The 14,970-nt window shown below is 44.7% G+C and overlaps 1 protein-coding gene across 1 annotated transcript in view; it reads left to right on the top strand.

The window, feature by feature from the left end:
• Positions 1–6,605, top strand: part of OSBP (oxysterol binding protein) — a 76,584-nt gene extending 69,979 nt beyond the window's left edge. Inside the window, exon 14 of the mRNA XM_069752977.1 lies at positions 5,660–6,605. Coding sequence (XP_069609078.1) covers positions 5,660–5,802 — 143 coding nt within the window. The 3' untranslated portion in view covers positions 5,803–6,605. The remainder of the gene's footprint in view (positions 1–5,659) is intronic.
• The last annotated feature ends 8,365 nt before the right edge of the window (positions 6,606–14,970 follow it).

Raw genomic sequence — 14,970 nt, 5'->3', positions numbered from 1 at the left:
CTTGTCAGGCCTGCAGCAAACCCATTATGCCCACCGCCCAGGATCCACCTGCCAATCCGCTTGAGTGAAGCCTCCGCTCCTGGCTGGGCTTCCACTCTGTCACAATCGGTAGCGGATCTAACATGGGTGTCACAGACCCTTGTTTCTGTGCTTGATAGGTTGCCCCTGCAGACTCCCGCAGTAGCCAGTGGGTCGCAGGAACCTCCGTCCGAGCCTCCCATTATAGGCCGCAAAAGATCCAGACAGGAATGCCGGTCTGAGTCCTCTTCCCGTTGCATCTCACCCCACAGTCCTTCTCTGCGATTGGCTTCTCCCTGGTCATCCTCCCCTGAGTCAGGCGAGGCGTTCTCTGATGCACTTTCCGAGGATAATCTGGAGCTGGATTTGAACCAAATCGCTAACATGAGGGATATGGTTCAGAGTCTCATTGGAGCGATCAATCAGACCTGTGGCATCAAAGATTCCTCTATAGAACCCGCAGATCAGGCGGTTTCGTTCAGACAGTCTAAAACGCCTTCCAAGGTTTTCGCTCCTCATCCTGAGTTCGATCAGCTTCTGACCAGAGAATGAGAGAATCCAACCAGACGCTTTCAGAGAGGAAAGCGCCTTGGCGTGTTATACCCCTTTTCTTCGGAGCTCATCGCCAGCTGGACTTCTCTCTCTGTGGATCCGCCAGTTTCTAGACTTTCCACCAACACAGTCCTCCCGCTGTCTGGCAGAGCGTCTCTGAAAGATTCCATTGATAGAATCATAGAATCCTTTGCGAAGTCGGCCTTCGAAGCGGCCGTGTCTACCCTATGCCCGACTTTTGCTTCCACCTGGGTTTCGAAATCTATATCCGAATGGGCCAAACAACTCCGTCGGGGCATTCTGTCCGGAACTCCACCAGAACAGCTGGTTGAACTTGCCACCCAGATTTCCCACGCTGGGGAATATTTGGTTTCTTCTTCCCTGGACGCCGTATCTTGTGTCGCTCAGGTGTCCAGTAATGTTGTGGCCATCTGTCGTACCATTTAGCTCAAGGCCTGGCAGGCGGATTTGTCATCAAAAAAGTCCCTTACCAGTCTGCCTTTTCAGGGATCTCGTCTCTTCGGTTCCAAGCTGGACCAAATTATTAATGACGCTACCGGGGGCACAAGCTCCCTTCTTCCCCAGTCCAAACCTCGGCGGCCTCCTCCTAGGCTTCAATTTCGGTCCTTTCGGCCTTTTCGTCGCTTCGCGGCGTCAAATTCCTTTTCCCAGCAGCAGCAGAGGCCACAGGCACGTCAAGAGAAGAAGACGGTATCCTTTAGACCCACTCCTTACTGGCGTTCCCGCTACTTCTAAGGTAGATCCTCCAGGTCTAGGACTGAAAGATCCACCAGGGGGGGGACTCGGAGTTCTCTGGCCTTGGCCAAGGTATCCAAGATCTTCCTTTGTGCAGAGGCAACGGTTCCGGTGATATCCGCGGTGTATATCCCCGGCGTGGACAATTGGGCCACCGATTTCCTCAGCCTCAAGGGCCTCGCGGCAGGGGAATGGTCCTTGCATCAGGAGGTCTTCCATCAGATTTGTCTTCGAAGAGGGACTCCGGTTGTGGACCTTACGGTGTCCCGAATCAACAGGAAGGTCCCTCGGTTCGTCTTCAGGTCCCGCGATCCTCTCGCAGTGGGCGTTGACGCTCTGGCCATTTTTTGGTCACAGTTCGTGCTTCCCTATCTGTTTCCACCCCTGCCCTTGCTTCCCATGCAGTTGAAAAAGATCAAGGCGGAAGGGGTGCCGGTCATTCTGATCGCCCCAGATTGGCCCAGGAGATCTTGGTTTGCAGAGATCGTCAATCTTCTTGCGGACGTCCCCTGGCAGCTTCTTTACAGACCCGATCTGCTGTCTCGGGGTCCGATCTGCCACCTGAATTCTCGGTCGCTCAATTTAATGGCGTGGCTGTTGAGACCGCAGTTCTAAGAGCGTCCGGCCTTTCGGATCTGGTGATTCACACTATGATCCGGGCTAGGAAGCCTTCGTCTTCCAGGATCTACTATCGTACCTGGAAGGCTTACTTCCGTTGGTGCGAGTCCAGCCACGTTTCACCGATGTCCTTTTCCCTTCCTTCCATTTTGGCCTTCCTTCAGGCAGGACTGGATGCGGGCCTTGCCCTTAGTTCCCTAAAGGGCCAGGTTTCTGCACTCTCAATTCTCTTCCAGAAGACGTATCTTCTCGGCCACAGGTCAAGACCTTCCCTCATGGAGTAGCCCATGCTGTCCCTCCATACAGGACTCCTGTGGATTCATGGGATTGTAATCTTGTGCTGGAGGTTCTGAGGGGTTACCCCTTTGAGCCTCTCAGGGAGGTCTCCCTGTCAGTTCTATCCTGGAAGGTGGCTTTTCTTGTTGCCATCACCTCTATCCGGTGTGTTTCCGAGTTGGTGGCCCTTTCTTGCCAACCTCCTTTCCTGGTTATCCACCAGGACAAGGTGGTCCTGAGGCCTCCGCCTTCCTAACTTACTAAGGTGGTTTACACCTTCCACCTCAACGAGGACATCGTTCTACCTTCCTTTTGTCCAGCTCCAACTTATCCTCTGGAGCGATCGTTGAACAAGCTGGACCTCGTCAAGGTGGTAAGGATCTACTTGGCTAGAACAGCCTCTTTCCGGAAGATGGATTCTCTTTTTGTCATTCCTAATGGCACATTGAGAGGCCTGTTGACTTCCAAGGCGACTATTGCTCACTGGATCAGAATGGCAATTTTGGAGGCTTACCGGGTCAAGAACAGAGTGCCCCTCCCGGGATTAAGGCTCACTCTACCCGAGCAGTCGGTGCCTCCTGGGCAGTGCACTACAGGGCTTCCGCCCTGCAGCTTTGCAAAGCTGCAACCTGGTCTTCCATCCACACGTTCGCCAAATTTTACAAGGTCCATACCTAAGCTTCGGCGGACGCCAGCTTAGGCAGAAGGATCTTGCAGATGGCAGTGGTGAGTCCTCTGACCTGATGGAAGTCTGTTTTCCCAACCCAGGGACTGCTTTGGGACGTCCCATGGTTCCTGTGTCCCCCAATGAGGCGATAGAGAAAACAGGATTTTTGGTTGCTTACCGTAAAATCTGTTTCTTGGAGTCTTCATTGGGAACACAGCACCCTCCCATATTCAGTTTCTGTGGTTCGGTGTTCTATGACTGTTCTCATGTTTACAGTTCTCATGTTTGTGGTTATGTTATTTCAACCTTATTGTTTTTCTCCTACTGCTTTCTCACTAACTGAAGTTCATAATGCCAGTCGGTGGGTTGTACACTGCAGAGGAAGAGCTAACTTTTTTTGTGCGTAGTGTCAGCCTCCTAGTGGCAGCAGCATACACCCATGGTTCCTGTGTCCCCCAATGAAGGCTCCGAGAAACAGATTTTACGGTAAGCAACCAAAAATCCTGTTTTTGCGGATCTGCAGCGTTTTTGTACCGATTCCATTATAGAATTCCGCAGGGGTAAAAAACGCAAGAAATCCGCACAAAATCCACAGTATATCCGCACAAAATCCACACAAAAAACGCGACAAATCCGCACCAGTGTCTTCTGCCAAGAGATGCAGAATCCGCACAAAAAATTCCTAAGCCTAATCCGCAACATGGGCACATAGCCTTTGGTGGGTGAATCCAAACTCCATTACTTCCCTAGTTCACATTAAGTTATAGGTTATTCTGGACTATGATGGTCTAGTCTTGGAGTACATGATTCAACTGCTTCAGCTTCCTTATTGAACAGTGGCAGCACGATGGCTCAGTGGTTAGTACTTCAGCCTTGCAGAACTGGGGTCAAATCCCACCAACTTCTACAAGGTATTTGTATATTCTCCCCGTGTTTGTGTAGATTTCCTCAAGGTTCTCCGGTTTTCTCGCACATTTCAAAGACCTATTGATAGGGAACTCAGATTGAGAGCAATGATGATAATTTTTTCCAGAGCTGTACATTGAGACCACTTTCTATAAACATCCTCAATGACCAATTTGAGAAAAGACGATAAATCGCAGAGTATAAAATTTTAAAAATAAATCTTTATTACATATTAAACAATGAAAAAATGAAATGCATGAATCAAGCAACAGGAAGTAAGCCACCAAAAAGAATGGAGCATGCTAATGAAGTACTCAAAAAATGAAAAAGCAACCTTCAATCAAAAATAGTATGCGTGTTCAAAAAAACATACTACGTCAATTCATAAATAAATAGACCATAAAGTGCATAGTGCATACCATAAACATTCATGTTGAATTGAAAAAGTATGAAGTGGATGACACTAAATATATGCATGAAGATGCCATATAACTACAAAGGGCCCGTGTATATCTTGATGAAGGTAAAGAATGTTAGAGTACCTATAAAGTGCTGAGTGCAAGGGCTCCAGCTGCCACGTACTCTCACCCCGACAGCGCCGTTTCGCACAATGCTTCCTCAATGGTGAAGCATCCCCAGATCATCACTGATCCTCCACCAAATTTCACAATGGGTGCAAGACACTGGCTTGTACGCCTCTCCAGGTCTCCGTCTAACCATTAGACGACCATGTGTTGATCTGGGGATGCTTCAGCAAGGCTGAAGTTGGGCAGGTTAATCTTTGCGAAGGACCTATGAATCAAGCCGCATACAAGGTTATCCTGGAAAAACAGTTGATTCCTTCTGCTCAGGCAATGTTCCCCAACTCTGAGGATTGGTTTTTCCAGCAAGACAATGCGCCATGCCACACAGCTAGGTCAATCAAGGTGTGGATGAAGGACCATCACATCAAATCCCTGTCATGGCCAGCCCAATCTCCAGACCTGAACCCCACTGAAAACCTCTGGAAAGTAATCAAGAGGAAGATGGATAGTCACAAGCCATCAAACAAAGAAGAACTGCTTACATTTTTGCGCCAGGAGTGGCATAAGGTCACCTAAAACCAGTGTGAAAGACTGGTGGAAAGCATGCAAGACACTTGAAAGCTGTGATTAAAAATCATGGTTATTCCACAAAATATTGATTTCTGAACTCTTCCTTAGTTAAAACATTAGTATTGTTGTTTATAAATGATTATGAACTTGTTTTCTTTGCATTATTTGAGGTCTGCAAGGAATGCATTTTTTTATTTTGACCATTTCACATTTTCAGAAAATAAATACAAAATGTATTGCTTGGAACTTCGGAGACATGTTGTCAGTAGTTTATAGGATAAAATAACAATTTACATTTTATTCAAAAATATACCTGTAAGGAGCAAAATCAGACAAACTGAACATTTTGCAGTGGTCTCTTAATTTTTTGCCACAGCTGTATGCATAGCTCTGCAGAATATTATAGCGCTATATAAGCAAAGCATAAGAGATTCAGCTTATTGCAGAATAGGAACCCCACAAAGACCCCCCAACGTGGTTACCATCGCAGTGGCTGTCTTTGCTATTGCATCTCAATACCATTCAAGTAAGTGACACTTAGCTGCACTACCAGGCCCAGCCACTATTAAACATACTACTCCGTACCCACTGCCCATTCAACATTTTTTTTATCAATGCAATCAAAATAAATATTATTTTATTTTTGTAGATCCACATATTACAGGGCTTCCAGTAATCCAAATGAGCTTGTCCCTCTGCATTGTGTATATTTTAAGTGTGCCATTATAAATGGGTAGAGTGCTATATGTGACCTTTCCATCTTTTCTCACAGATTCTCCAGTGGATTCATACAAACCTTTGTGGTTTGACCGCAAAATGGATCCAGTGAGCAAAGAAATTACGCATATTTACCGAGGCACTTACTGGGAAGCCAAGGAAAAGCAACATTGGAGTGCCTGTCCGGATATCTTCTGAGAAGCAAGTGGAAATGGCAACATCTCGATCCCCTCCCATCCTTTTCCACCCCATGCTCTTTATGTTCTTTACCTTTTTGCAATGCCTTACTGACCCTAGTTCTGGCACCCCTGAACAGAGCAATGCTCTGCAGATCATCCCCAGTGAATAAATAATATAGTGCATCATCTTTTTATTTTTGATCTACCCCTTTCCCATATGTCACCAGCAATTCATTGTGTCTAGAACCTTTACAGTAGCACTTATACATTGCAGGCGTGGCATAACCTAATGCATACGTACAGTTGCCGTCGATCAGCCGTACAGATGACAGTGCTGTTGCACAAAATATTTTGCTTTTCTAGTTTTTTTTTTTTTTTTTTTGGGGGGGGGGCTCTTTCTAGTCTGCAGAGCATTGCTCTGATAAAATCCTCCTTTGGGTCTTTGAACCATCTCACCCGCCCCTGCCTTGTGCACTAGGGTGGGCGGGGGCACTCTTTTCTGCCTTATGTTTGAGTTAATCTCTGTGATTTTGGGGGGTTTGTTTTTTTATTTGTTTGATTTGTGTGTTTTGTTTTTTGTTTGTTTTCCTTTTTTGATGAGGGGTGGGGATGAAGGTGTGGGAGGGTACAATTTATCAGACCTCTGGTATCGATTTTGGGTATAAAATTGAGGGTTTGCTCTATTCTGCCCCAGATATAAATATATATATATATGTATATTTTTCATTTCTCTCCCGTCACTACCTCTCGCTGTGTGTCTCACCTTTTTCTCTCTTTCTGTGCAAATACTAAATTAAATAAAGATCAGATTACTCTTCTCAAGTTTGTGGGATTTTCATTTTTGGAAATATATTGTGCTAGTATTGCTTGAATTGATCCTAGATTTAGTTCTACGCTGGTCCATAATCCCACCATTTATCCCTCCCCATATTATGTGTGATACATTACTTGCATAGCAATATATATTACATTACATAGTTACATAGATTTAAAAAAGACCTAGGTCCATCAAGTTCAACCTTTCAGCACTAATTTAGCTATAACCTGCAATGTTGTGTATGGAGGAAATCATCCATCCCTTTTTTAAAGCTGCCAGTGTCTACCATTACTATCTCTTGTGGTAGAGCATTCCATATTCTGACTGCTCTAACCGTAAAGAACCCTTTCCTGTTTAGCTGCCCGAATCGCCTTTCTTCCACCTACAATTAGTGCCCCCTAGTCCTCAGTGTGGTCTTTGGAAAGAATAAGTCATGTGCCAGTGTTTTTTACTGACCACACATGTATTTATACATAGATGTGAGATCCCCTCTGAGGCGTCTTTTTTTTTTTCTAAGCTAAACAAGCCCAACTTTTCCAACCTCTCATCATATGAAAGGCCTTCCATCCTTTGTAATAATCTAGTTATTATTTATTTATATAGCACCATAGAATCCATGGTGCTGTACATGAGAAGGGGTTACATACAAATTACAGATATCACTTACAGTAAGCAAACTAACAATGACAGACAGATACAGAGGGGAGAGGACCCTGCCCTTGCGGGTTTACATAGTTGCCCATCTTTGAACTGATTATAACTTCTGAATATCATTTTTAAAATGTGGAGTCCAAAACTGGATCCCATATTTATAAAGGCGTAATACGTTGGGAATCACAGGATTTTCTTTTTTTTTTTTTATACACCGTAAAATCTTGTTGCTTTTGCCGCTATTTCCTGACGTTGAGTACTGCTGCTCAGCTTCCTTGTAACCAGAATACCCAAGTCTTTCTCCTCTTCTGTCATCCCGAGTATGCTCCCATTTAGTGTATATGCACAATAGGATTACTAAGCCCTCGGTTCATTACTTTACATGTATATTACATGTGTTAAACTAGTTATATCAGTTGGCGAATTTTGATTAGTGACTACACAAAAGGCCAAATTCAGTTGTGGGCAACTGCAAGCCCACATCTTCTCTCTTGCTAAGGACCAGACTTTGCTGAACCCTGTGAGGAGGAATTTGGAATAGGCCCCTCCTGACCATGACTATAGGGGAATTTTACTGAATAATAAAAAAAAAAAATATATATATATATATTTACAGACCAAAGGTCTGGACACACCTTCTCATTTAAAGATTTTTCTGTGTTTTCATGACTGAAAATTGTACATTCACACTGAAGGCATCAAAACTATGAATTAATACATGTGGAATTATATACTTAACAAAAAAGTGTGAAACAACTGAAATTATGTCTTATATTCTAGGTTCTTCAAAGTAGCCACCTTTTTGCTTTGATGACTGCTTTGCACACTCTTGGCATTCTCTTGTTGAGCTTCAAGAGGTAGTCACCGGGATGGTCTTCCAACAATCTTGAAGGAGTTCCCAGAGATACTTAGCACTTGTTGACCCTTTTGCCTTCACTCTGCGGTCCAGCTCACCCCAAACCATCTCAGTTAGGTTCACGTCTGGTGTCTGTGGAGGCCAGGTCATCTGGCGTAGCACCCCATCACTCTCCTTCTTAGTCAAATAGCCCTTACACAGCCTGGAGGTGTGTTTGGGGTCGTTGTCCTGTTGAAAAATAAATGATGGTCCAACTATACGCAAACCGGATGGCATAGCATGCCGCTGCAAGATGCTGTGGCAGTCATGCTGGTTCAGTATGCCTTCAGTTTTGAATAAATCCCCAACAGTGTCACCAGCAAAGCACCATCACACCACCTCCTCCATGCTTCACGGTGGGAACCAGGCATGTAGAGTCTTCCGTTCACCTTTTCTGCGTCGCACAAAGACATGGTGGTTAGAACCAAAGATCTCAAGTTTGGACTTGTCAGACCAAAGCACAGATTTCCACTTGTCTAATGTCCATTCCTTGTGTTCTTTAGCCCAAACAAGTCTCTTCTGCTTGTTCCCTGTCCTTAGCAGTGGTTTCCTAGCATCTATTTTACCATGAAGGCCTGCTGCACAAAGTCTCCTCTTAACAGTTGTTGTAGAGATGTGTCTGCTGCTAGAACTCAGTGTGGCATTGACCTGGTCTCTAATCTGAGCTGCTGTTAACCTGCGATTTCTGAGGCTGGTGACTCGGATAAACTTATCCTCAGAAGCAGAGGTGACTCTTGGTCTTCCTTTCCTGGGGCAGTCCTCATGTGAGCCAGTTTCTTTGTACCGCTTGATGGTTTTTGCAACTGCACTTGGGGACACTTTCAAAGTTTTCCCAATTTTTCAGACTGACTGACCTTCATTTCTTAAAGTAATGATGGCCACTTGTTTTTCTTTACTTAGCTGCTTTTTTTCTTGCCATAACACAAATTCTAACAGTTTATTTAGTAGGACTATCAGCTGTGTATCCACAGACTTCTGCACAACACAACTGATGGTCCTAACACCATTTATAAGGCAAGAAAACCCACTTTTTAAACCTGACAGGGCACACCTGTGAAGTGAAAACCATTCCCAGTGTCTACCTCTTGAAGCTCATCAAGAGAATGCCAAGTGTGCAAAGCAGTCATCAAAGCAAAAGGTGGCTACTTTGAAGAACCTATAATATAAGACATAATTTCAGTTGTTTCACACTTTTTTAAGTATATAATTCCACATGTGTTAATTCATAGTTTTGATGCCTTCAGTGTGAATTTACAATTTTCATAGTCACGAAAATACAGAAAAATCTTAAAATGAGGTGTCCAAACTTTTTGTCTGTACTGTATATATTTTTGCCTAGCCGCGTTAGATCATTGTATGACTTTTGGAGGTGCTGTCCATTCTCTTTTTTTAGCATATTGGCTAGATTATATGCATCAGTTGCTGTTGGCTCACTGTATTCAGTCACTTAATTATTCGTGAATCTACTTTTTTCATCTTTAATTTTTTTTTTATTCGTATTATTGTAAGGTATCAATATAAATTTTTGGTTGTCATACACCCTGTGCAATATTAATAGACAAGTGAGTAATTTGACTATATCATCACTTGCTGTGTACCCAAAGAGTGGTTTTCCTCCACACATGCAGTATCGGCGCACTCAGGAGAAGCTGTACAACAATTTTTGGGGTCCATTTTTTTTTTCGGTTAGCCTTGTGAAAATGAAAAAAAATTGTGCTAAAAGATCATTTTTGTGGAAAAAATTAGATTTTTTTTTTTCATGGCTCTACGTTATAAACTGTGAAGCACTTGGGGGTTCAAGTTTCTTGAGCGGTCTTGTTTCCAAAATTGGGTCACTTTTGGGGGATTTACATTGTTTAGGCACAGTAGGAGCTTTCCAAACATGACATGGCGTCCGCTCTCTATTCCAGCCAATTTTGTGTTCAAAAGGTGCTCCTTCCCTTCCAAGCCCTGCTGTGCGCCCAAATAGTAGTTTTACTCCACACATGCAGTATTGTCGTACTCAGAAAAAATTGCACCACAATTTTCTCTTCGCCACGACAGCACCCACTGAGAGAGAGGGGATTCGCCCCTAGGAACAGGAAACCCTACGGAGAGATAAAAGGGGCGGTCACCCTCGCTCCCACAGTTTGGTTTCCTGTTCCTATGGGAAGATCCACGGAGAAGAGGATGCCCAGCCTAGATGCCGCTTGCGCAGTTTACCTGTGAGGACGGCAAGGGCTCCAGAGCTGGATGCAGCGTCGGGGGTCCTGGTTCAGTTCCCCCCTCTGCTGGCAGACGCTGTGAGGCCAGGACGGGTGTTGCTGGCTCACAGGAATTCATTCGGCGGGTCTGCAGGGAGCAAGCGCCGGTAAGGAGCGTCACGCCGTCCTCGGCGGTCGTTCAGACAGCGTGGAGCCCCGTGTGTGCCCCCGGAAGTGCAGGTAAGCTTCCGGGGTGATGGAGGAGAGAGACGGCGCCTGCGCTGATGCCGGTGGCAGCGCAGGCGCATACAGTATGGCCGCAACCCGGAAGTGGTTAGCACTTCCGGGTTCAACAGGAAGAAGATGGCGGCCCCCATGTGAAAAGGACTCCGGCGCTGACAATCTGGCGTCCAATATGGATTCTGCAAAGGAGCCTGCGATGCCTTCTCTGGAGGTCACCGCTATTACCCCACACAGCCATAGCAGCAGCAGCCGCTCTAGACAGAGCTGATCTTCTAGGAAGAAGTCGGACCGACCTATTCCTCCACCTATGCCTCAGTCTCCTCAGCCGGTACCTTGACAGACAGCTTCACTGGGTGAGTGTGCATCTACCCCACTGAGCTGGTTATTAATGGAGCACACTCGGACTGGGTAGCGGTTAGCAGTGGGGTACCACAGGGGTCAGTATTGGGCCCTCTTCTTTTTAACATATTTATTAATGACCTTGTAGGGGGCATTCAGAGTAGAATTTCAATATTTGCAGATGACACTAAACTCTGCAGGGTAATCAATACAGAGGAGGACAATTTTATATTACAGGATGATTTATGTAAACTAGAAGCTTGGGCTGATAAATGGCAAATGAGCTTTAATGGGGATAAATGTAAGGTCATGCACTTGGGTAGAAGTAATAAGATGTATAATTATGTGCTTAATTCTAAAACTCTGGGCAAAACCGTCAATGAAAAAGACCTGGGTGTATGGGTGGATGATAAACTCATATTTAGTCGCCAGTGTCAGGCAGCTGCTACAAAGGCAAATAAAATAATGGGATGCATTAAAAGAGGCATAGATGCTCATGAGGAGAACATAATTTTACCTCTATACAAGTCACTTGTTCGACCACACTTAGAATACTGTGCACAGTTCTGGTCTCCGGTGTATAAGAAAGACATAGCTGAACTGGAGGGGGTGCAGAGAAGAGCGACCAAGGTTATTAGAGGACTGGGGGATCTGCAATACCAAGATAGGTTATTACACTTGGGGCTATTTAGTTTGGAAAAACGAAGACTAAGGGGTGATCTTATGTTAATGTATAAATATATGAGGGGACAGTACAAAGACAATTCTGATGATCTTTTTAATCATAGACCTGAAACAGGGACAAGGGGGCATCCTCTACGTTTGGAGGAAAAAAGGTTTAAGCATAATAACAGACGCGGATTCTTTACTGTAAGAGCAGTGAGACTATGGAACTCTCTGCCGTATGATGTAATGAGTGATTCATTACTTAAATTTAAGAGGGGACTGGATACATTTCTGGAAAAGTATAATGTTACAGGGTATATACACTAGATTCCTTGATAGGGCGTTGATCCAGGGAACTAGTCTGATTGCCGTATGTGGCGTCGGGAAGGAGTTTTTTTCCCCAAGGTGGAGCTTACTCTTTGCCACATGGGTTTTTTTTGCCTTCCTCTGGATCAACATGTTGAGCAAGTTAGGTTAGGCTATGGGTTGAACTAGATGGACTTAAAGTCTTCCTTCAACCTTAATAACTATGTAACTAAGCTGATTATTGTCCCCTCTCCCTCTATACACCTTAGGCAAAAAGAATGGAAAAAACGAAACACAAACAGTGTGCGTTATGTCTCCAGCCCCTTCCGGATAGTCACACTAAGAGGCTTTGTAAATCATGTGTTGATACTACCTTACGGGAGGAAGCCTCAGTTAAATCTGAAGACATTAGAATCATGATTAGGGAAGAATTACGAGCCCTGCATAGTTCTGACAAGGAGCCGCGTACTAAGGAGAAAAGGGGATACGTTTCCCCTATATCTGACCAGCCCTCTGATATATAGGTCCTCAAAAAATTAGCATATAGTGTTAAATTTCATTATTTACCATAATGTAATGATTACAATTAAACTTTCATATATTATAGATTCATTATCCACCAACTGAAATTTGTCAGGTCTTTTATTGTTTTAATACTGATGATTTTGGCATACAACTCCTGATAACCCAAAAAACCTGTCTCAATAAATTAGCATATCAAGAAAAGGTTCTCTAAACGACCTATTACCCTAATCTTCTGAATCAACTAATTAACTCTAAACACATGCAAAAGATACCTGAGGCTTTTATAAACTCCCTGCCTGGTTCATTACTCAAAACCCCCATCATGGGTAAGACTAGCGACCTGACAGATGTCAAGAAGGCCATCATTAACACCCTCAAGCAAGAGGGTAAGACCCAGAAAGAAATTTCTCAACAAATAGGCTGTTCCCAGAGTGCTGTATCAAGGCACCTCAATGGTAAGTCTGTTGGAAGGAAACAATGTGGCAGAAAACGCTGTACAACGAGAAGAGGAGACCGGACCCTGAGGAAGATTGTGGAGAAGGACCGATTCCAGACCTTGGGGAACCTGAGGAAGCAGTGGACTGAGTCTGGTGTGGAAACATCCAGAGCCACCGTGCACAGGCGTGTGCAGGAAATGGGCTACAGGTGCCGCATTCCCCAGGTAAAGCCACTTTTGAACCATAAACAGCGGCAGAGGCGCCTGACCTGGGCTACAGAGAAGCAGCACTGGACTGTTGCTAAGTGGTCCCAAGTACTTTTTTCTGATGAAAGCAAATTTTGCATGTCATTCGGAAATCAAGGTGCCAGAGTCTGGAGGAAGACTGGGGAGAAGAAAATGCCTGAAGTCCAGTGTCAAGTACCCACAGTCAGTGATGGTGTGGGGTGCCATGTCAGCTGCTGGTGTTGGTCCACTGTGTTTCATCAAGGGCAGGGTCAATGCAGCTAGCGATCAGGAGATTTTGGAGCACTTCATGCTTCCATCGGCTGAAATGCTTTATGGAGATGAAGATTTCATTTTTCAGCACGACCTGGCACCTGCTCACAGTGCCAAAACCACTGGTAAATGGTTTACTGACCATGGTATTACTGTGCTCAATTGGCCTGCCAACTCTCCTGACCTGAACCCCATAGAGAATCTGTGGGATATTGTGAAGAGAAAGTTGAGAGACGCAAGACCCAACACTCTGGATGAGCTTAAGGCCGCTATTGAAGCATCCTGGGCCTCCATAACATCTCAGCAGTGTCACAGGCTGATTGCCTCCATGCCACGCCGCATTGAAGCAGTCATTTCTGCCAAAGGATTCCCGACCAAGTATTGAGTGCATAACTGAACATTATTATTTGATGGTTTTTTTGTTTGTTATTAAAAAACACTTTTATTTGATTGGATGGGTGAAATATGCTAATTTATTGAGACAGGTTTTTTGGGTTATCAGGAGTTGTATGCCAAAATCATCAGTATTAAAACAATAAAAGACCTGACAAATTTCAGTTGGTGGATAATGAATCTATAATATATGAAAGTTTAATTGTAATCATTACATTATGGTAAATAATGAAATTTAACACTATATGCTAATTTTTTGAGAAGGACCTGTAGAGGATGCAGACTCTGACAAATCCCAAGAATATGTTTCCTCGGACGAGGGTCAAGATACATGCTTTCCCACGGATAGTATTGATAACCTTGTGAAGTCCGTTTGTAATACCATGGGCATCGAGGATTCTAAGGTCCCTAGAACACAGCAAGACATAATGTTTGCTGGTCTATCCGAAAGAAAGAGGGCCTCCTTTCCGGTAATAGAAGCAGTGAAAAATTTAGTCAAAAAGGAGTGGGAAAGCCAGGGGCAAAGGGGGTTACCACCATCTTCAAAAAGGCGTTATCCCTTCAATGATGAAGAGTTTTCAACCTGGTCAAAAGCCCCGAAGGTAGACGCGGCAGTGGCATCCACATCGAAAAGATCCTTGCTGCCTGTGGAGGATTCAGGCTCGTTACAAGATCCACTAGACCGTAAGGCTGACTCGCTTTTGAAAAGAGCCTGGGAGACTTCTACAGGGGCTTTTAGACCGGCTATTTCGGCTACATGCACCGCTAGGTCCATGCTAGTCTGGCTAAGTGACTTGGAGGAAGGGCTGAAAGGAGGTCTCTCTCAAGACAAATTGTTATCCTCTATACCCCTAATTAGGGGAGCTACAGCCTTCCTGGCGGACTCATCTGCTGATTCCATACGCCTGGCAGCCAAGTCGGCAGGACTGACGAATGCAGCACGTAGGGCCCTGTGGCTTAAGGGCTGGAGGGGTGATCCCCAAACGAAATCCAAATTGTGTGGCCTCCCATGTCAGGGTGAGTACCTGTTTGGTACTAAACTGGTCGAGATTCTAACCAAAGCGGGAGAGGAAAAAGGGCTTCCCTAATAATAATAATAATTACCTTCCATTCTATAGGAGAGCGTTCCGAAAGCCCGCGTTTAATAAAAGGAAGGATTTTAAGAACCAAGACCGCTGGGCCACAAGAGACACAAAACAAAGAGGTGCATTCTTTGGGAAGCGCCCTTTCAAGGT

The sequence above is a fragment of the Ranitomeya imitator genome, chromosome 2 (genome assembly GCF_032444005.1).
Source record: "Ranitomeya imitator isolate aRanImi1 chromosome 2, aRanImi1.pri, whole genome shotgun sequence".
Taxonomy (NCBI): Eukaryota; Metazoa; Chordata; class Amphibia; order Anura; family Dendrobatidae; genus Ranitomeya; species Ranitomeya imitator.
Note: the sequence above shows the minus strand (reverse complement) of the source record. Positions and strands in the feature narration are given on the sequence as shown.